The following is a 23,202-nucleotide window of genomic DNA, read 5'->3' on the forward strand; positions in this document are numbered from 1 at the left end:
AGAACTGCACAAAATGGAGATAAGAAATCTATTACATGCACAGTTCAAAACAATGGTTATAAGGTTGCTCAAGGAACTAAGTGAGGGCCTCAGCAGCAAAAAAAAAGACCCAGTCAGAAATGAATAATACAATAATTGAAATAACATTTTACAGGGAAACAACAGTACAGTGGATGCTGCCGGGAATCAAGTCAATGATTTGGAACATAATGAAGCAAAACACAACCAATCAAACAACAAGAAGATAAAAGAATCCAAAAATGAGGATAGTATAAGCCCCCTCTGGGATAACTTCAAGAGGTCCAACATTCACATCATAGGGGTGCCACAAGGAGAAGAGAGCAAGAAATTGGAAATCTACTTGAAAAAATAATGAAAGAAAACTTCCCTAGTTTGATGAAGGAAATACACATGCAAGCCAAGGAAGCACAGAGAATCTGAAACAAGATGGATGCAAAGAGGCCCACTCCAACACAAATCATAATTAAAATGCCAAAGGTTAAAGATAAAGAAAGAATCTTAAAAGAAGCAAGGAAAAAGAAGCTAGTTACCTACAAGGGAGTTCTCATAAGACTGTCAGCTGATTTCTCCAAAGAAACTTCACAGGCTAGAAGGGATTGGCAAGAAACATTCAGTGTCATGCAAAGCAGGGACCTACAGCCAAGATTGCTTTACCCAGCAAAGCTATCATTTAGAATCAAAGGGCAGATAAAGAGCTTCCCAGACAAGAAAAAACTAAAGGAGTTCATCATTACCAAACCATTATTACATGAAATGTTAAAGGAACTTCTTTAAGAAAAAAATCAAAACTATGAACAATAAAATGGCAATAAATACATATATATCAACAATTGAATCTAAAAAACAAACTAAGTAAACAAGAACAGAAAGAGAATCACGGATATGGAGAGCATTTTGATGGCTGCCAGATGGGAATGGGGTGTGGGGGAATAGGTGAAGAGGTGAGGGGATTAAGAAGGTACGAATAGGTAGTTACAGAATAGCCATGGGGATGTAAAGTACAGTATAGGAAATGGACTAGCCAAAGAACTTATATGCACAACCCATGGACATGAACAATGGTGTGGGGATTGCCTGAGGGAGTGGAGCACGCTCTATGAAGGTGGACAAAGGTGGAAAAGTGCTCCTCTGACCTACACAGACATGGAGAGAGGTCTGAGGACTAAGAAGGAGATCATAAAATTATCCCAAGACCCCATACTCAGGGGACTACTGATTCCCAAAAAAAGAACATGCCTATGTTTAAGGCAATCTAGAAAAGCACATTTCACAAAAAAAAAGTTCAGAGAATTTGAGTGACTCACCAGGACATTTCATAACACTTACCGTGATCTGAGGTAAATGCAACAATAGTGCTGTTGGCCAGATGAAAATCATCCAAAGCACTCAAAAGGTGGCCAACCTGTGTATCCAAGTAGGAAACAGAGGCAAAGTAGCTCTGGCGTATTTTCCGCTACAAATTAAAAATAATAATGAGAGTGACTGTGATTTAAGTTGCTGTAGCATACACAATGTTCACCTAAACATCCCACCAAAACACCACTCCTCTGCTGATGCCCTTGAGTTTCTCAGCCACAACATGATATTCATTTCTCTACCATCTACATCCCATGTCCCCATAGTCAAAGCAAAATCCACAGGTCTATAAGTAAGATTCTTTCTTAAGAGGATCAGCTTTCATGTAGGGCACAGGTGATGGATGTGCTACTTATTGTTCCTTTCTGTCTCCTTTACATATTTTTATAGATCCCAGAAGAAGACCATGTAGACAGAAACTTATCCATCAGTCCCTCTAAACTCTGTTGAAACCATCTCAAAGATACCATAAAGCTGTATCCAATTCCTGTTGCTGCTATAACAAAGGATGACAGAATGGGGGGATTAAAACAACAGAAATGTGTCATCTCCTAGTTGTGGAGGCCAGAAGTCTGAAATCAGAGTGTCTGCAGGGCCATTCTCTCTCTGATAGTTCAAGGGGAGGGTTTTGCCTCTCCCAGCTTCTGGTGGTGGCAGCAGCCCTTGGCATACATTGCATTGCAGCTGTAGCACTCCAATCTCTGCCTCCGTCTTCACATGGAATCCTTCCCTTCTCTCCTCCTCTCATAAAGACACCAGTCAGATTGAATCAGGGCCCACCCTACTTCAGTAGAACCTCATCTTGTTACATCTATAACAACCCTAGTTCCAAATAAGGCCATATTCTGGGTTACTGGGAGTCAGGACTTCAACATGTCTTCTTGAGGGACACAATTCAACTTATAACAACATCCGTGTGTGCCCCTTTCCTCTGACCACTGTCTAACCCAGCAGAAGATAGCAACTGCTTATCCTCATGGACTCCAGCTGTCATGTGAGGCTCATTCCTAACAAATTCACAGCTGGCAGGAGAGCAATGGAGAGACAAGAGAGCAGCACACCCTCCATGGTCTCTAAACCCAAGCAAGGACTTTGGGAGCAGCCAGGACAAGCATTGATGTAAAACAGCCATGCCCCCTTCTGGAGTGTCTCCCCTCCCAGCCTTGTTCACAAATATTAAAGAAAAAGATGAGCCCCTCCCCCAACAAGTTTGAGAAATAAGGGGGCCACTGACGTATCAGAGAAGCCACAGCTCCCGTCATCTTATTAGCTGGACCAGCTGGCTTCTTTTCTCACTGCCAGCTGAGGACAAACAGGTAAAGATGACAGATATTCATCTAACAACCTTCTAGGAGGATTATGCTGAACTCCAGCCTACTTCAACTTTCTATTAGATAAAGGTCTTCAGTCTGTAACTTGGGGAACTTTAATCCTCCTGGGGATCAAAGACACATGTGAGGATGGCTGTGTCCTATTCAAGAATATGCCCTCCTTCCTATACTGGCCCCTAGAGGTAGGGAATGGAGCAATTGTGTTCCTTACACTTAAAAAATCACCTGTCCAATGAAGATACTGGCTTGGAGACAAGAAAATGCATGTTACTAGTGGGGCCCAGGTATGACATGGGAGAATGAACCTCGAGTCAACTTTGGGAAATCAGGGAAGACTTCACAGAGGAGTAAGCATTTGAAAGGGGTGCTGGCAGGCGGACAATTTAGGGTAAGGCATTGTAAACAGGCTGCAAAGGACAGGATGGGACAGAGTCACCAGAGCAGAGTGTGTTTGGAGTCAGTGAGCTGGCTGCTATGGCTGGAGAATGAAACAAGAGGGCCAAGCAGGTCAGGGAGGATGCTGAAAAGGCAGGTCAGGGCCAAATGATCCAGACCTGGTGGGTCTATTCAAGGAGTGGAAGTCCCATGCTGGAGACAAAGGAAGGCACTGAGGCTGTTCAGGGTGAGGAGTCAATGCAGTTTGGAATGTTGGTCAGCATGAGTCCTCAGGCAATAGCCCAGAGCAGATTCCAGGGACTCAAGGAAAAATGACACTATATTAGTGTTGGGCACACAGGAAGGTCTCAACAGATATTTGTTAAACAAATAACACCCAGACCTGCTGCAGTGTCAAGAAAGACATGGTGAAGAAGCAAGAGGCAAATACAGAGTTGAGAAGAATTAGGGAAACCAAATAGGAGTGGGGAAGGGGAGGGGGCAAGAAAGGGAAGGAGATGAGGACTCCAAGGGTGACTCTAGGTTTCTTATTCAGCTGGTGGCATGATTCAGTGGCATGGGGTGGCACAAAAGGAAGGAGAGGAGAGAGAAAAGCAAGAGCAAGAGTGTGGCCATGTTGGGCTGGGCCCTGAGGGCACCATGGGCAGTGGCTCTTGCAGACAAAAGGACAGACATGTCTGAAAATAAGAAGCAAGACCAGGGCTGGTGGATTAGGTCAGCAGGGTTCACCTGAGCCTGGCTGGGGAGGAGGGGCAGAAAGGATACAGTGGGGTCCCTGGGGCTGATCTTGGGGTGCAGCACCTCCTGAGTGGAAGATCCAGGAAAAGTGGTTTGCCATGAGAACTGAAGTACACCAGGATGTGGGCATTTCCAGAAAGGGTGGCACTGGTCAACAGTGAGGAAGCAGTAGAAACTCAGGGAAGGTCACATCCACCAGATGGATTTTATTTGCCAACAAAGTTAGTGCTGACCCAGATGATAGAACTCTTTAGTGGGTTGCAGAGGCAGAATGCTCCACAGAGGTGTATCAAGAATGGACAGTGAGGGCACCGACACAGCCAGAACAGACCACGTTTCACTCATTGTCCCTTGAAGGGCAGGTGAAAAAATAGGAAGGGAGAACTAACAGGCAGGGACAAGGGAGGCAGGACTTTTAAAGATGGGATGGATACAAGCAGTTGTAGAAGCTGATGAGGAGAGGAGACATTGCTTGTAGACATGGGAATAAAGGGGAAAGGCATTGGGGAGAAATCAAGTCCTCATGCTCTTCTTACAAGACTAGGGAGAAGGCTGCTAGTCCAGTACACATGTACACATGATTCTGGCTACTGGTGAGGGAGACTATTAATAGCACTATTTTCCAAACATCTGCTGGGTACCATCTAATCCTCTCAAACACCCTTTAAGGTGAGCATTACCATTCCCATATTACACAGAAGAACTCAGAGGCTCAGAGAAGTTGACTAACTTGCCTAGAGACACAGAGCTGGCAAGGGGCACAGCCTGGATGTGTGCTCATATCTGTCTTGTGCATTCCCCTCTCTCAGACTGTCCATCAGCCTCCATTTCTGAAACAGGAAGTGCAGTAATCACTGAGAGACCAGGCAGAGGAGAATGGGGGGCAGAGGGGCCTGAGGGGTTGAAGGGAGCTGAGCCTTTACCATATAGGACTGCTGGGACTAGAAGCTGGGCATGGGTGTCTCTGCCTCATGGCTGCATGGATTCCCTCAAAATTCAGGCTTGAGGGCAGAGGTGGTGGCTGAACTATCCGGTGATCAGGGTACTGCAGGTAGGGCAAGGATAAATAGACAAGGGCTGAGGTGCTGACAAGAAAAATAAGTGACCTGCCATGAGGCATGAGCTATTTAGGGAAAGAGTGAAGCCCAAAAGGACCTAGTCACTGTGAGAGAGTAGGAATCCACATACTGGCAATCCAAGAGAATTGTGTGGCAAATTAGGGCATGGAGTAAGGGAGTTGCAAAAAAAGAGACAGTGGTCAGGTGGTGACCAAGGAGGAGTAGGCCTGGGAGATGACAAACTCCCAGGTGTGACCCTGAGGTATCTGGCTCACACAGAGCTCAGTTAAAAGGCTGGGGGCTAAAGAGGGCACAGGACTGAGAGGCTCAGGAGTGGAATGAGATGGGGTTTGGTCAGAGACCTCCAAAACTGCAAGAGGACAGTGAGCAGGGTCCCCCTTTCAGGTAAATGTGGGATAGGGACCAGCACATGAGCATTCCAGGGAGGTCTTCTGGGTCATGCTTTCAACTCTGTGTGCAACTGGGCAGCAATACCTCCAATGGATGGAGGACAAGAAAACTTTGAAGGAGCCCTCACCAGGCAGCTGACACTGTCCTAGATGCTTTCACATGTTCACTATAGTTCCCACTGAATACCTCCGAAGTAGGTGTTCTCACAGAAAACCTTTCTTCATCTAGTTTCTATTTAACAGCTAAGAGATCTAACGTTCCAACAGGTAAAATGACTTGACAGAGGGCATGCAGCTGGTATGGGGTAAAACAGAAATTTGAACCCAGACTGTTTGGAACCAACAAAACAAACCATGGGGTTGTAACATTACACACTCCCTTATCACTAGCTGTGTGATCTGGGGCAAGTCAATACAGCTCCCTGCCTTTAATTTCCTCACCTACACAACAGAGACAGTTGACATCTCATTAGGTTCCCATGGAGACCAAAATAGAGAACACACATAAAATGCTGAGCACCCTTCCTGGCATATAGCCCATTTTGAAGAGTAATTTTAAGTGACCATCACTAACAAGGTGTCAAATGCAGCCTTAGAGCTACAATTCAAGCAACCTCACTATCAGAATCCCTACAAATGGAAATTAGGGACCAAACAAATTGATGAATCCATTGCTTTCCAAACTCTCACCACTGCCATCTGAAACTCAGGAATCAAATAGATGTGAGAAACACATCCATCACCACCCAAACTCAGGAGCAAAATATGTGTGAGCAGCAAGTGATACCTGTCATTATGTTTTGTTGTGAACTGTACCCTATAGCAGTGGTTCTCAGACTTTTGTGTACATCAGTGTCAGCCCTGTGCTTTTTATGGAAATGCAGGTTCTTGGCCTCCACCTCTAGCTTCAAGTTCCCTAAGTCTGAGTGGGGTCAGGACTCTGAACTTCTAATAAGCTCTCATGGTGATTCTGATGCAGGTGGTCCAAGAATCACATTTTGAAATCACAGCCCTCTTCCTTCTACTGTAGGCTGCCTGTTGGAGTATTCACATGGTAATATGGAATATTCCAGAAATGTCATTGGTCAGCATGTCTTCTGCAATCCAGGGAGAAGGTAACTGATGGGTCAATGTGAGTGAGGACTTTAACTCCATGTCTGTTCCACCCCCACATCATGGCAAAGGGAAACCACACATTGCAGCTGGATAGAAGTGGCTATGTTGGTGCCCCCACTCCCTCTGTGCCAAGACCCTGCTCACCAAGTTACCCCCTGAGAGTGATATGTACCCATGTTGGCTTTCCCTCAGATGGGACCTGCAAGTACCAGAAAACTGAGTGTTCTGGACTGCACAGGAGTTGCCCACCACCCAATAACTGATGAACTGTCACCTAGATTAAATATCATCCTCCATGAGTTAGTAATGAACATCCAGGATTCTTCCCCACCCCTGTGCCCACATCCAGCGAGTCACCAAATCTCCAGATGGCCCTTTCTTTGGAAGTGGAGACACTGACTGGGAGACTCTATCCATCTAGCACTTCCCATGTCCTAAATGCCTCCAGACCACCCCAACCCCAGCACTTTGCAAGATGTCTTACACAGAGAAATTTCTTAGTAAGACATGATGGACAGAGTAGTGTCCACTGAGTAAAGTGGCGTAACCAGTGACATCATGCCATTAGTGTCCAGTACTTCCCAAAAATATGTCTTTGGTACCTGAAAGTCCACAGGAATAGGGCCATAGGGAACACTGAGGTTTAAAGCTTGGATGTCCTCCCGCAGCCTGATGTCCATCCAAGGGTTATAGGCCACAGGAGGGAGGCCAGCAGGAACCTGGGGATCAGGAGCCAGGGTGATGTTCTCCAAGGGATACAACTTCTGAAACTCCTTCGGAGAAAGTACACAAAGCCAACAAGTTGTCACTCTTTTGGCAAAGGCACAAGGCTTAGACTCTATTGGCATTTATATTGCCTTTTCTCTAAGCCTGTGATGCATTTACATGGTGGCTCACTAACACTGCTGAGGTATTTCCCCCACCTTAAAGTCAGATATTAAGTCACTACCACAAAATGTCAATGGTAGTGAAATAATGCAACTTGTTTTCTACAGAGTAGTGACACCTCTCTTCCCTCATACAAATCATGCCTTCTTGTTCCTATTTCAACCTAAAGTTATGGAGAGATGTTGTCAGACCCCAAACAAACCTCAGGTTTGGTAATTCACTGGGACTCAGCACACAGTCATACTCATGGCTATGATTAGTTCCAGTACAAGGAGACCAAACATATTCAGCCAAGAGAAAAGCCACATGAATGAAGTCTGGGGAAAACCAGGCACAAGTTTCCAGAGTCCTCTCCCAGTTAAGTCACACAGGATGTGTTTAAATTCCCCCAGCAATGAGTTGTGTGATAACACGTATGAAGCGCTGCCACCAGGGGAGCTCATTAAAGCTTTTGCACCCAGAGTTTTAACTGGGGTTGGTCTGCCTGCACATATAAAACTTCTCGACTCCAAGCAGGGAGGCAGGGTTTTGCATAAATGGTTTAGGTATAGTGACCCACTTACCAGTTCTGGGAATGGTTGGAACACACTGGACACCCAGGTTCCCAGCCAAGGGTCAAGATCATAAACAGGACTTCCAAAAAAGGGCTTGTGCAATCTCTTTTTTGCACAAGAAACAGAAATGAGACTCACTTCATCAAGGGGCTGACAGCTCCTGCTAGGAAGGTGAGATCCCCCGGGCCAATCAAAGCAAGATACCAGCACCACCAAAGAACATGCCTTCTGGTCGCAACTTTCAATACAAGTAAGGGGCATTCTTTTCAAAGTCAAAAGAATGGGCTGCTCAAGCCCAGGAAAAACATAATAGGGAAAAACTGAAAAAAAAAAAGAAATTATAATCTCTTAATGATATACAGGAAAGCACAGGATTTGAATTTCCAACTAGAAATGCAGTGCCCTGTGTATAAGGGGTCTGACCTGAGAGGCTCTATAGGAAAGTCAGTTACTGAAGAGGGATTCACATTCCCTGGAACTGTGTCCCAAGGACCATCCCCTATTGCAGGTTCTGACAGCTCTGATTCACTTCTCTGTGATGATCTCATCAACCAACCCAGCATTTACTCACTGAGTTCAAGGAAAGAAAATAAAATCTTCCAGTGAAGGAAATTAGAAAGCCAAGCATTTCTAATAAGATTCTTATATGTCCTAAGTCTACTATTTAGCTTTGATCTCTGAATCCCATCTTCACACTGTTGAGTATACTAGTATCATCAGGCATCTCTGATGACCAGCGACAGCAGGATGTGGTCACCTTCACTACGCAAATACCTCCTTTAACAAATGACACAGCTGTCATAGCTGTATTGGATCAGCCCTCAGCCAGCTTTTCACCTTGGGGTATCTGAAGGGTATGTGTGGCTTGTGATACCCAACAGCCAGGAAGAAAGGACTGGCAGATGTTTTCATTTTTTCCAACAATTGAATGGCTTGCTTGGTGCTCTGTTTGTCAGGCAAGGTACCCTCAGGTATGTCTGCCATATCCACAGGGCAAATAAGGTTGGCATGGAGTTCTCCATCTGGCCCCCTACATGTCTGTCAAAACAAAACAAAAAGTTAGCTTTTTAAATGCAAGAAATAGAAGTCATGAATGTTATACACACAATGTATTTAACATTCATATCAGCAGCCCATTAAGTATTAGTCATTCAGGACAGGCACACAGCAAGTAAGAACTAAAAGAGAGAAGTGTTTCTTCTTTTCCAAGGAGGGGCCAGAAATCAACCAGCACTTACCTCCCTGCTATTTATCTTCTGTCTCTAGGCCATAATTAAAGGAAACCCAAGTAAACTAATAATGAAAAAATCTGTCTTCAACTCAACAATAAAAATGAGCCAATTAAAAAAAAGGCAAAGGACTTCAGTGGATAGGTATATCTCCAAAGAAAACATACAAATGGTACACATAAAGATGTTTAACATCTTTAATCATCATGGAAATGGAAATCAAAACTACAATAAGATAATCACTCATACCCACTAGGACGGCTATGATTTTTAAAAAGATTTTATTTATTTATATTTAGAAAGGGGAAGGGAGAAAGAAAGAGAAGGAGAGAAACATCAATGTGGGGTTGCCTCTTGCACATCTCCTACTGGGGACCTGGCCCGCAACCCAGGCATGTGCCCTGACTGGGAATCAAACTGGCAACCCTTTGGTTTGCAAGCTGGCACTCAATCCACTGAGCCACACCAACGAGGGCGGATGGCTATAATTTTTTTAAATGGAAAATAACAAGTGTTGCCAAGGATGTGGAGGATTTGGAATCCTCATACATTGTTGGTTGGAATGTAAAATGATGCAGCTACTTTGAAAAATACTCATCATTCTTTAAACAGTTACATATAGAATTATTATATGATTCAACAATTCTGCTCCTAAATGTATACCAAAAATTAAAAACCTAAATCCACACAAACACTTGGCCTAGCAATTATTCCCAAGAGAATCGAAAACTTAAGTCCATAGAAAACTTTGTGCATGAATGTTATAGCAGCTTTATTCACAGCAGCCAAAAAGTGGAAACAACACAAATGTCCATTAACTGATGAATGGATAAATAAAATGTATTCAACCATACAATGGAATACTATTTGGCTATAAACAGTAATGAAGTTCTAATCCATGCTACAACATGGATGAACCTCAAAATCATTATGCTAAGTGAAAAAAGCCAGATGCAAAAGGCCATATACTATATGATTCCATTTATACAAAATGTCCATAATAGGCAAATCCAAAGAGAAAGAAAGTAGATCAGTTGTTACCACAGGCTAGGGGTTGAGAGGAAATGGGGAGTGAATAATAATGGATACAAGGCTATTTTGGGGGGTAATGAAAATGGTCTTAAATTGATTTTAGTAATGGTTGCATAACTCTGTGATTATACTAAAAATCACTGAATTGTACACTCTAAAGTGTGATTTTTTATGGTATATAAATTATATCTCAAAAATTTTTAACAAAAGAAAAAATCTGTCTTCAATTTCAAAGACAGATTAAGGCTTGTAAGTGACACAGTCTCAGTCAACTACATAAGGTGACAGTCCATGAAATTCCCAGATCTTCAACCACATCATGCACAGAATGGAACCCACTGCTTCATTTCACAAAGTGGCCATGGAGGCCAAAGGCCAAAGTCAGTTTTGATCATGATTTCTACCTCGCAAAAACCCAGAGCCAGTGGCAGCTACAGCTCCATCTCAAAGAAGAGTTTTCTTCCACAGGCTGCCTTGTTCACCCTGCCCCAGGAATGGACAGCCCAGAACCTGACTCCCAGTACCCGCTCCCCTCTATATGATCCACAGCATTCATGAGGGATTTTGTATAGTCAGACCCACCACTTTGAGAACAAATGTGCAGGGTAGGAAACAGTGGCCTGGCAGTTGAGAAGTCACTAGAAAGTAGCAAGATGGGAATGGAGGGATTGAGATGGGGTCTTCCAATCTCATTCTGTTAATATTCAAGTCACAACTCAAAGGTCGGATCCCTTAGCTTTCACTGTATTTTTAAATAGAAAGCTGTTAAGAATTTATAATACTCCTCTGCACCATACCATCCCCCACAAATCTACAGCCTCCTCCATATAATATCTCTAAAAACCTCCAAGGAATATGCCATTTCTCAGTCCTACAGCTGGTTTTCTGAATTTCTTAAATATGGGCTTTAGTTTTATTTATACATTTGGGGATGCCAAGATTAAGTTTAAGTTTCTTTGTATATTCCTTTTTTTTTCATAATGCTCTAAAATTGTAAAACCCCTACCAAAGCACCTGAACATAGCCATTAGGCCTAAGACAGATAGACAGATGATATGCCTTTCTTTCAACCTGGCCTGAGGTTCCTGGAGCATAGGTCTCTCTTCTCATTTCCATGTCTCTGCACCTCCTACAACCCTCAGCAAAGAGTCTTATCCAGAATGAGCACTAAGGAGCTATTAAATGAGTTTTAGACACTTCAACATAAGGTTCTAGAACAAGACACATCCACCAGGTTCTAAAACAAAGCCACCTTTCCCATTGGACCAAAGATCACAACACTTGTCTGCCAAGTCATGATCACAAACAAAACCCATAAACCTCAATGGATAACTGGCTTGAAAGAAGGTATAGTATACATGATAGTTCATCTTAAATTATTAGACAGGGGAAAAGGGGTTCCTCTTCAGAACTGTAACCCTTTCACATTCTTACCTTAGTGTTTTCATACTTTTCAGAGGAGGGATGATAAGGTGGAACAGACCAGCTATATGGAGAATCATCACTATGGTTAGAAGATATTCCTTGATGGGGAAAAGAACAAAGCCATTAAATAAACTATGGACCATCTTTCAATGTCCTCCCCACCGAAAGTTAAAACTTTGTAAACAATTAGGGCAGTATTATCTCCCCTCTTTGGGCCTCAGTTATTTTATCTATAAAATCAAGAGCTTAGGCCATATGATAAGAAGCCCCATTAAAGCCAACTCTCTCTAGGTTTCTATTTTAGTATTAAGCATCTGACCTCCCACTCTTTTAAGCCCTGGCAGTTCATTCTAGGCTCTGAGGAAGAAACCTAAAAGGGTGAGTGACTGAGATAAGCCAGCCTGTTAGAGCAACACAGCCCTCCAGAGTCCTTGCTGGAGCCTCTTACCTGCCCTATGAAGGAGATGGCAGAGGCATTAGCACCGCCATGGGCAAGTGGGGAGGGGGAGGGTCAGAGAAGGTTGGGGCCCTATACAATGCCAACCAGATATTAGACGAATGAGCCTAGACTTCAATCCATGACTTAGAACTCCAGGTTCAGTGCTCATTCATGAAGCACAAACCCACTCCTAAGCTCAGGAGTTAACATCCTATTTGGGAAGACAAAATAACAAGGTGTGAAACCAAGGAAGGGATGCCAGCTCTCTAGAGAGTAGAAGTGCTGTGTTAAGTGGGGGATGTCCAAGGCACAGAGGTGATGTTGGTCCAGTGATGGTTGGCAATGAGGGCTTCTAGGAGTCAGCAAGGCTTGCAAAGGATCTGAAGGGAAGTGCTACCTATGGGATAAGCCAGGGGAAGCAGAGAGTGTAGTACAGTCAGGACCAGGGAAGAAAGAGCATTAACAACAGTGACACATTGGGGGACAGTGGATAGAGGGCTCATCAGCACCATAAGCCCAGTGGATAGAGAACAATCCACTGACAGACTTGGATTCAAATTCTGGCACTGCCCCTTAGTACTTGTGCAATCTTGGGCAAGAGACTTGACCTCCATGAGCCTCAATTCCCTCCTCAGGAAATGATGACTATGATAAAAATCTACCTTGCATTGTGTTGAGAGGATTAAAGGAGGAGCCAGCACAATAAGTGGCACATACCTAAAATTCAATCAATGGTAGCTGTTGTCATCCTGGAAAGGTTCTTTCTTTACAGAACAAGGACCCAGTTGAAAAATCTGTTTCCGGCTGAGGAAGATGGTGGCGAGATAGGTGGAAGTAGAGTCCACTTCCCCTCAACACCAGTGAAACACCTAGCTGATCTGAGGAGCAGAGCGAACAGCCAACGGTATTCCAGTATATATGAAGATCGGAGACCAAAGATAGAGCACATTGAAAGATCTGATGGTAAGAAGAGTGCTTAAGGACAATAAGGTCCCTGGGACCTGCACGGGGACCAGGGCGGCTGAAGCCTCGGCCCAGGCACAGGGTCTGCTGCAGGATTCTTGGGAGAGAGCCAGGCTGGGCTGTGTGAGCAGCCAGGTGCTTGCTTGGACCAGGGGGGCTTGAATAGGAAGAATTTCTCAAAAAGAAAAAGAAAATAGAGGCAATCAGGGGCTAGTTAGAGAACTCTCCTCAGCAGACCCAGCATCTGGCGCCCCTCCCCCCTCAGCCCCTGGACTGCAAACACAGGATAAGCAGCCCCAGCGCTCACCTGAAGACCAGTTGCGTGCACCCAGATCACCGGACTAGGGGCCCACAACTGAAACCCCAGCTGGCTGCCCACACCTGAGACCCCGGCGTCACGCCCACACCTGAAACCTCTGGTGGGTAGGTGCGCACCAGGAGCAGAGGCTAGCTGCCCCACACACAGGTCCAAGGCAGCAGACCTACCAGGCACGCGCCGCGACTTAGGCCCAAAGCAGCAGAAAGACTGGAGGAGCACGACTGGGTCCCAAAGCTGCAGACGGGCCTGCCCCACTGAACTCAGTAGGCTGGCCGTGAGCCACCGAGGATCAAAACCGCAGATCTGGTGATCAAACGCCTGGCTGCCTGCCAGGGACCACACCTAAAAGTACCGGTTCTGAACAACTCCTACATAGCCCCTGCGCACAGAGGCCTGCAGGGCCTACTGGCTCTCTATGACTAAGGCAGAACACCCAGCAGAGGGGAGCTGCAAGGCTAGGGGAGATTGCATTCCCCAGAAAGACTCGACCCAGTAGGGGGCTGAAATACCCCATAGCAGCATCTAGAGCCCCTAGCATCTAAGACAGCAAACAGCAAGAAGGGGGAGTCTGAGTTGCCCCTAATTGGTGGAACTCAAGCACAGCACAACTGGTGATCTAAAGGCATAGTGGGGAGCAGAAGGACCCAGAGGAACTGGCCTGCAGGCTGAAAACAGGGAAGAGTGTGGTTCAGGAAGGGAGGAAAGTGAAACGAATCTTTCCAACCACCCCCTCCTATTCCACAGACAGGAAGACCAGCAGAACTAAGCTGACTGGTTTAAAGCCAGCAGAAGACTTTTTTTTTTTTCTTTCCTCCTTTCCCCCTGAATTCCTTCTTCCTTTCTGTCTTTCTTTTTTTTCTTTTATTCCTTCTTCCTTCCATCCTTTACCTTTTTTATTCCTTCTTCCTGCCTTCTTTTATTTATTCTTTTTTTAAATTTTTTGTTAAAATTCCTTCTTACCTTGCCTCCAATCATTCTTTATTCCTTCTCCCTTCCTTCCTTTCCTTTTCTATTCCCTTGTTCCCTCCTTCCGTTGTTTCCCCCCACCCCGCCCCTTTCTCTTTTTCCCACAGGTGAGACAATAAAACCTGGAGTACTGAAAAGACCAGAGTTAGACCTTCTCACACCCATAAACATCAGCTCAAGATGGGTGAGCACAGGAGATTAAGGAGACAGCATCACAAAATCCCATTGGCATTCTACCATAGAAGTTCATACCATAAACACAGGGAGTCAGATTTGATCAATCTAAGAAGCAGAGGCTAACAAGAAGAGTCTCACAAACAATGGGAAGACAAAGGAACAACCCCCAAATGAAAGGAAAGGAGGAAGCCGCAGAAAGAATGCTAACTGAAAAAGAGGCAAATCAACCATCAGATACTAAGTTCAAGGCAATGGTTATCAGGAAGCTCACTGAGCTCACTGAGCTCACAGAGAACTACCAGAAACTACAGGGAAACTACAATGAACTCACTGCAAACTATATCAACATGAAAAAGGAAATAGAAACTATCAACAAGGGCCAAGAGGAAATGAAGAATACAATTTCTGAATTGAAGAACACAATAGAAGGAATGAAAAGCAGACTTGATGAAGCAGAGGATGGGATCAGCGAGCTGGAGGACAAAGTAGAAAAAAACACCCAGAAAGAGCAAGAAAAGGAAAAGAGGCTCAGAAAGAATGAAAAGGCAATAAGGCAAATGCAGGACAACATGAAATGTAACAATATCCGTATAATAGGAATACCAGAAGGAGAAGAAGAAGAGCAAGGGATAGAAAACCTGTTTGAAAAAATCACGATGGAAAATTTCCCTATTCTGATGAGAGAAAAAGTCACCCAAATCCAGGAAACACAGAGAGTCCCAATCAAGAAGAACCCAAAGAGGCCCACTGCAAAACACATCATAATTAAAATGGCAAAATTCCAAGACAAACAGAGGATCTTAAAGGCAGCAAGGGAGAAACAGGAAGTAACATACAAGGGAGCCCCAATAAGGTTACCAATTCACTTCTCAATGGAAACGCTCCAAGCCAGAAGAGAATGGCAAAAAAATATTCCAAGTAATGAGAACCAGAGGCCTGCAACCAAGGCTACTTTACCCAGCAAGGCTCTCAATCAAGATATAAGGCCAAATAAAGAGTTTCCCAGACAAAAGAAGTCTAAAAGAATACAATTCCACTAAACCAGCTCTGCAAGAGATGCTAAAGGGACTGCTTTAAGGAAAGGAAGGAAAAGAGAAAGAGAGAGGAACACAGGTAGGAAAAAATGGCAATGAATAACTACCTATCCATAATAACCTTAAATGTAAATGGATTAAATGCTCCAATCGAAAGACATAGAATAGCTGAATGGATAAGAAAACATGACCCACACATATGCTGCCTACAAGAGACCCATCGCAGGACAAATGACTTACACAGACTGAAAGTGAAGGGCTGGAAACAAATTTTCCAAGCAAACGGACAGGAAAAATAAGCAGGGGTAGCAATACTCATATCAGACAAAATAGACTTCCAAAGAAGGGCCATAAAGAGAGACCCAGATGGTCACTTCATACTACTCAAAGGAAGAATCCACCAAGAAGACATCAACATTGTAAATATATATGCACCCAACACAGGAGCACCCAAATACATAAAGAAAATCTTGGAGGACTCCAAGAAAGATATTGACAGCAACACAATTATAGTAGGGGACTTTAACACCCTACTGTCAAAAATGGACAGGTCTTCCAAACAAAATATCAACAAGGATATTGTGTCACTTAACAATACCCTAGAGGAAATGGACTTAACTGATATATACAGAGCTTTTCATCCCAAAGAAGCAAAATACACATACTTTTCAAGTGTACATGGAACTTTTTCAAAGAGAGACCACATGATAGGACACAAAGCAAGCCTCAAAAAACTCAAGAAAATTGAAATCATATCAAGCATTTTCTCGGACCAAAAGTGACTAAAACCAGAAACCAACCCCAAATGGAAAAACCTAAAACAATCAAACTCATGGAGACTGAATAGCATGCTTTTAAACAATGAATGTGTCAAGAATGAGATTAAGGGAGAAAGCAAAAACTTTCTGGAAAAAAATGAAAGTGAACTCACAACAACCCAAAACCTATGGGAAACCACAAAGGCAGTCCTGAGAAGGAATTTCATAGCAATACAAGCCTACCTTAAAAAGATAGAAATATTTCAAACAAACAACCTAACCCTACACCTACAAGAACTCGAGGAACAAGAACAAAGACAACCAAGAGCAAGTAGAAGGAAGGAAATAACCAAGATCAGAGCAGAGTTAAATGACATAGAGACCACAAGCACAATTCCAAAGATCAATGAATCCAGGAGATAGTTCTTGGAAAAGATAAATAAAATTGACAACCCTTTAGCAGCCTTATCAAGAAATAAAGAGAGAGGATCCAAATAAACACAATTAGAAATGAAAGAGGAGAGATTACAACTGATACCATAGAAATACAAAGGACTGTAAGAAATTACTACGAAGAACTGTATGCCAAGAAATTTGAAAATCTAGGTGAAATAGACAGATTCTAGAAAAATATAATCTTCCAAAACTGAATGAAGAAGAAGCAGAAAACCTGAACGCACCAGTAACAGCAGACGAAATTGAAGCATCATCAAAAAACTACCAACACACAAAAGCCCTGGACCAGATGGTTTCACAGGAGAATTCTACAAAGCATTTAAGGAAGAGCTAACCCCTATCCTTCACAGACTATTCGAAAAAATCCAAACGGAGGAAGTCTCCCAAACTCTTTTTATGAAGCCAGCATCATCCTAATCCCAAAACCAGATAAAGACACAACGAAGAAAGAAAACTTCAGGCCAATATTGCTGATGAACATAGACGCTAAAATCCTCCACAAAATATTGGCAAACTGCATCCAGCAATACATTAAAAAGATCATCCACCATGACCAAGTTGGATTCATCCCAGGGATGCAAAGATGGTACAATATTAGCAAATCAATAAACATAATACATCACATCAACAACAGCAAAGCAAAAATCACACGATCATATCAATAGATGCAGAAAAAGCATTTGATAAGATACAGCACCCATTTCTGATAAAAACAGTCAGCAAAGTGGGAGTAAAGGGAGCATTCCTCAACATAATAAAGGCCATATATGAGAGACCTAGAACCAACATCATACTCAATGCACAAAAACTTAGAGCTTTCCCACTAAGATCAGGAACAAGACCAGGATGCCCTCTCTCACCACTCCTATTCAACATAGTATTGGAAGTCATAGCCACAGCAATCAGACAAGAAAAAGAAATAACAGGCATCCAAATTGGAAAGGAGGAAATGAAACTGTCACTGTTTCCAGATGACATGATAGTGTACATGGAAAATCCTATAGACTCCACCAAAAAACTACTCGACCTAATAAATGAATTTGGCAAAACAGCTGGATACAAAGTCAATACTCAGAAATCAAAGGCCTTCCTGTACACCAACAACGAATCTGCAGAAACAGAAATCAGAAAAAAAATCCCATTTGATATAGCAACAAGAAAAATAAAGTACCTAGGAATAAAGCTAACCAAGGAGGTAAAAGACCTGTACTCAAAAACTACACAACGCTGAAGAAAGAAATTAAGGAAGACACAAACAAATGGAAGCATTTACCATGCTCATGGACTGGAAGAAGTAACATCATCAAAATGGCCATACTTCCCAAAGCAATTTATAGATTCAATGCAATCCCTATTAGAGTACCCATGACATATTTCACAGATATAGAACAAACATTTCAGAAATTCAAATGGAACCATAAACGACCCCGAATAGCTGCAGCAATTTTGAGAAAGAAGAACAAAGCAGGAGGGATCACAATACCTGATATCAAACTGTATTACAAGGCCACGGTAATCAAAACAGCCTGGTACTGGCATAAAAATAGGCACATAGACCAATGGAACAGAACAGAGAGCCCAGAAATAAACTCAAGTCTTTACGGTCAATTAATATTTGATAAAGGAGGCAGGAACATAAAATGGAGCAAAACAGCCTCTTTAACAGATGGTGTTGGGAGATCTGGACAGCTACATGCAAAAAAATGAAACTCGATCACCAACTTAGCCATACACTAAAATAATCTCAAGATGGATAAAAGACTTAAATATAAGTTGTAACACCATAAAAGTCTGAGAGGAAAACATTGGCAGGATAATCTCAGACATTCCACGGAGCAACATCCTCACAGACTTTTCCCTAAAGCAAGGGACAAAAAGGAAACAATAAACAAATGGGACCTCATCAAAATACAAAGCTTCTGCCTGGCTAAAGAAAACAGCACCAAATTACAAAGAGAACCAACAGTATGGGAAAACATATTTGCCAATGGTACCTCAGACAAGGGTGATCTCCAAAATATATAAAGAACTCACACAACTCCACTCCAGGAAGACAAACAACCCAATTAAAAAATGGGCAAAGGACTTGAACAGACACTTCTCCAAGGAAGATATACAGAGGGCTCAGAGACATATGAAAAGATGCTCAGCATCACTAGCCATCAGAGAGATGCAAATTAAAACCACAATGAGGTACCATCTCACGCCAGTCAGAGTGGCCAACATAAGCAAATCCACAAACAAATGTTGGAGAGGATGCGGAGAAAAGGGAACCTTAGTGCACTGTTGTTGGGAATGCAGACTGGTGAGGCCACTGTGGAAAACAGTATGGACTTTCCTCAGAAAACTAAAAATGGAACTGCCCTTTGACCCAGCAATTCTGCTGCTGGGATTATACCCTAAGAACCCTGAAACAGCGATCCAAAAGAACCTGTGCACCCCAATGTTCATAGCAGCACAATTTACAATAGCCAAGTACTGGAAGCAACCTAAGTGCCCATCAGCAAATGAGTGGATCCAAAAACTATGGTATATTTACACAATGGAATTCTACGCAGCAGAGAGAAAGAAGGAGTTTATACCCTTTGCAACAGCATGGATGGAACTGGAGAGCATTATGTTAAGTGAAATAAGTCAGGCGGTGAGGGACAAATACCGTATGATCTCGCCTTTAACTGGAACATAATAAATAGAAGAAAAAAGGAAACAAAATATAACCAGAGACATTGAAGTTAAGAACAATCTAACAATGGGCAGGGGGGAGTGGGGAGGGGACAGTGAGGAGAGGGGATTACAGGAACTACTTTAAAGGACACATGGACCAAATGAAGGGGGAGGGTGGAGGTGGGGGAGTGAGGGGGGGTTCTGCTGGGGTGGGGTGGAGGGATGGGGAGAAAAGGCACACAACTGTAATTGATTAACAATAAAAATTTTTTTAAAAAAAGAAGAAAGAAAAATGTGTTTCCACAAGGACTACAGGCAAAGCTTTTGTTCTGTGGCTAACACACCGTGCTTACAGCCTGATCCCAAAATCTAACCATCAAATGGGAGGCCAAGATACCTCTTAGGCCTGTCTGGCCTTCCTTCTTGAAACATGATCTCCCTTATGTTGGATTTCTTCCTCCCCCCCAAAACTGTCTTTTTCCTCCAGCTATACTGAGACAAGGGATATTATAATAAGAGTACTGACTACAGAAATTTCTCTTAATGTTGGGCTTTTGGTTGCACAACATGATTGCTGACAGATTCACCTTCAAAAGTGGGCCCAAGTTACCCCAATCATAAGTTACTTTCAACCTGGCCTGGCCAGCTGGTTTCCAGAAGAAGGCTGCTGCTGATCCTACCAATGTAAGCAGTGAGCAAAAAGAAAGCTACTGAAAATGTTCAAGTTATAGCCCCTAATGATAAGCAATGTGGTCCATAGAGAGCTTGGGTTTTCAATGTTCTTTCACACTCTTGGACTACCAGCATTGGGGTGCTCCCCTGGAAGGTAATCAAGGCAGCTATGACTCCAGCTTCCCAGAGAAGGAATCTGAGACTCAAAGGGTAAATGATTTGCTCAAGGTCAACTACACAGCTAAGAAGTGGCAGAGCTAGGACTGGAAGCCAGGGGCGTAGATTCCTGGTAGCACTACCATCAACAGTTCACTCTGCCTCCAGAGATATTCATCCTGGCTGAATGTGTGACAGCAAAGACCTGAAAACAATTTGGACTAAAGTACAGTGCATGTTTATGTTAGACTACTGTACTGTCATTTAAAAAAAACACTTTGTATTAAGAGTCACTAAAGGGGAAAATTTTATGTTAACAAATCACAATACAAAATTATATGTACAGAAATATCTCCAATCAGAAGAATAGCATGCCCAGAAGAGGGTGGACATCGAATACAGCTCCCAGCAGGGTGCTATGATTATAAGTGATTTACATTTAGTTTATACTTTCCCTTTTTTCCAACTTTTTTGTCAAGTAATCATGCAATTCTTCTGTAAGTTAAAAAGAAGTCTTAGAGTTAGTCTGTGCTTCAGCATTCTCATTTTGGCATTAAAGAAAGTCAGTTTATCAGGGGGTGAAAACTGGCAGCCCTTGGCACCTTATAGGTCCTAGATACCAGCTTATACTGCTCTTACTGACCTAATTCACAGACCTTAAGCAGCAACCCCTTTCTTGGGAAAGACAGCAACAACAGCTGGCCACATGGCACATCCTCAGATGTTCTAACCCTTAAATTCCCAACTTTACTAACAGGGACCCTGGGGTACAGAGGCATAGTGCTAGAATCTCACCCAACACTGTCTGTCACCTCCCCAACCAGTGCACGCCTTTCTACCCCATGAGTTGACAGAACCAAACAGTACCATGACTAATTTCTGAATAGAAGAAAACTCCTTCTACCCATTTTTACTTTGGGTGAGAACATGAAGCCAGGTTGAGAAGTTAAGATTTTGCAAAAAGTAAGCAGTGAATAATGAGGTGTCTACCCTGTCCCAAGAGGCCTCTCCAAAGACAGCCCCAACCCCAGTACAGGATCCCCTGTGCTTGGGCATGAAACAAAAAAGAACTCAGACTTTGGACAGCAATCAGTACCAGGGTGAAAGACTTTTCCAACCGACATGGTAACGTAGCCATTCTCCTTGAAGTACTGGGGGATGGTGGAGAAGTTTCCAGCCTGTACTCTCCAGTAGGAGTTGAAGTCATATAGGCGCGTGGTGTCAGGTCTTCTCCCGGTGAGGAAGGACACGCGGCTTGGGGCGCACACTGCTTGCTGTTAGGGAGCAGAAGCAGAGGGAAACACTATCAGAGGAAAATAGTCTGGGAGCTAAACTGTAACCAGGGAACCTCCAGAGTCCTCAGCAAACAGCTTGGCTGAGTCATGCAGATATGAAAGCCAAACAGTGGGATTTGGGTCTTACCCAGTAACCAGAAATGTCTCCCGGGAAAGTGGAAGGAAGAACTCAGCCCCTCAAACCAGCAGATGATTTTGTCTCCCTTCTACACAGTTGTGTCACGTGGGTGCACAGCGTGGGCAATGGTCCCGGGCGCGGCCCCGTGAAGGGGTTCAAGAAGGAGTGCTGCCATGGCAATCTGGCTGGCACTTGCTCAAGGATAGTTGGCAGGTCTGAGGGTGACATTCTGCAGCACCCCTTCCTGCTCAGCCCCAGGCAACCTACTCTTTGGGGAATGAAGCTGGTCAGCACCATCCTAAGGAGAGGGGCCCTTGAAAACACAGTCTTCCTTGTCAGTGGACAACCAGGTTATATCAATGCCATTTTCCAGATGACGCTTCTCTCTGATAGAGATGCCTGGCACAATCAGTACCATCTAATAACTGCTGAGGCAAGCCACCCCCCCTCAGTATACAAGACACACATCCACACCTAAAGGACCCCAGACATACCTGGGCAAAGGCATTCTGGAAGAGGAGACTGTGGGATGCCAGTTGGTCGATGTTTGGGGACTTTACAAGCTTGTCCCCATAACAGCCCAGGGAGAGGCGCAGGTCATCCACAATGATTAGAAGGACATTCAGAGCATCTGCATGGGAGGATGGGGCTTCAGTGAGGTGACCTGCACTGACACTGAACCTCCCACTGGTGGTAGGTGCTAGGTTACTGAAAGGACCAAGGCTGTACTCTCCACCCAGCTAACCAAGCCAGGAATTGTGGGAGAGGGTAAATAGAAGAAGCCCCAGTCTTAGGTGGCAGGGTTAGGCTTTGACCATAGCCTCAGGCCTGGATGAGGGAGGGAAAGAGGAAGAGATCAAGGGTTAGGGAAGGAAAGGAAAGAAGGATTTAGGGAGGGAGGGAAGTGTAGATAGAGGGATCAAAAAAGTGGGTGGCAGGGAAGAAAGGATGGGTATAAGGATGAACAGATGGAAGGAAGGAAAAAGGAACACTATGAGGAAGGGAGCTTGGGAGGAAAGGATGGATGTAGTGAGGGAAGAATAGAAGTGAGCTGGGAGGGGAAAAAGGGGGCCCTACAATCAGGGCAGGGAGGGGCACAGGCATCACCTTTGGCATTGTTGCCCCGCGCCGCTGACCCGAGAGAAGCGCAGGAGCCCAGGACCAGGCTTAGCCAGAGCAGGCTCCGGTCTAGGAGCGGCATTTCTGCCTCCGTGCAGCCTCTTCAAGGCAACAGTGGCAGGCCGCAGCAAAAGGGTAGAGCCTCAGCCGCTGGCTGCCGCCACCGACTCAGACTGCCGGACAGGGTCTCTGAACCCGCAGGCCTGGGCGCCGCCAGAGTGCAACTGCGCCTGCGCGTTTCGTCCCAGCCCCACTTCTAGGAGGCGGGGCCTGGTGGCGAGAGAAAGAGAGAGAGAGAGAGAGAGAGAGAGAGAGAGAGAGAGAGAGCGAGCGAGAGAGAGAGAGAGAGAGAGAGAGAGAGAGAGAGAGAGAGAGAGAGAGAGACCCTTGTAAGCTATCCAGCTATCCTCTTTGGAGACTTGCTACAGGGAGTCTTTCCAGGTGTTTACAAAGTTTTGAGATGCAACCACTATCCTTTACCAGCAGTGTCCTGCCTCTTTGCCCTAGCTCGA

The 23,202-nt window shown here is 44.1% G+C and overlaps 1 protein-coding gene across 3 annotated transcripts in view; it reads right to left on the minus strand.

Annotated features, from left to right (window-relative positions):
- Window positions 1–22,901, minus strand: part of IDS (iduronate 2-sulfatase) — a 55,536-nt gene extending 32,635 nt beyond the window's left edge. For all 3 annotated transcript variants that reach the window (XM_053917239.1, XM_024551165.3, XM_053917240.1), the window contains exons 1-7: window positions 22,679–22,901; window positions 22,066–22,202; window positions 21,255–21,432; window positions 11,564–11,652; window positions 8,706–8,906; window positions 7,029–7,199; window positions 1,348–1,474 (exon numbers count right to left, since the gene is read on the minus strand). In XM_053917239.1, coding sequence (XP_053773214.1) covers window positions 1,348–1,474; window positions 7,029–7,199; window positions 8,706–8,906; window positions 11,564–11,652; window positions 21,255–21,432; window positions 22,066–22,202; window positions 22,679–22,772 — 997 coding nt within the window. In that variant the 5' untranslated portion in view covers window positions 22,773–22,901. The remainder of the gene's footprint in view (window positions 1–1,347; window positions 1,475–7,028; window positions 7,200–8,705; window positions 8,907–11,563; window positions 11,653–21,254; window positions 21,433–22,065; window positions 22,203–22,678) is intronic.
- Window positions 22,902–23,202: the final 301 nt, after the last annotated feature.

Source organism: Desmodus rotundus, chromosome X, assembly GCF_022682495.2.
Source record: "Desmodus rotundus isolate HL8 chromosome X, HLdesRot8A.1, whole genome shotgun sequence".
Classification (NCBI taxonomy): Eukaryota; Metazoa; Chordata; class Mammalia; order Chiroptera; family Phyllostomidae; genus Desmodus; species Desmodus rotundus.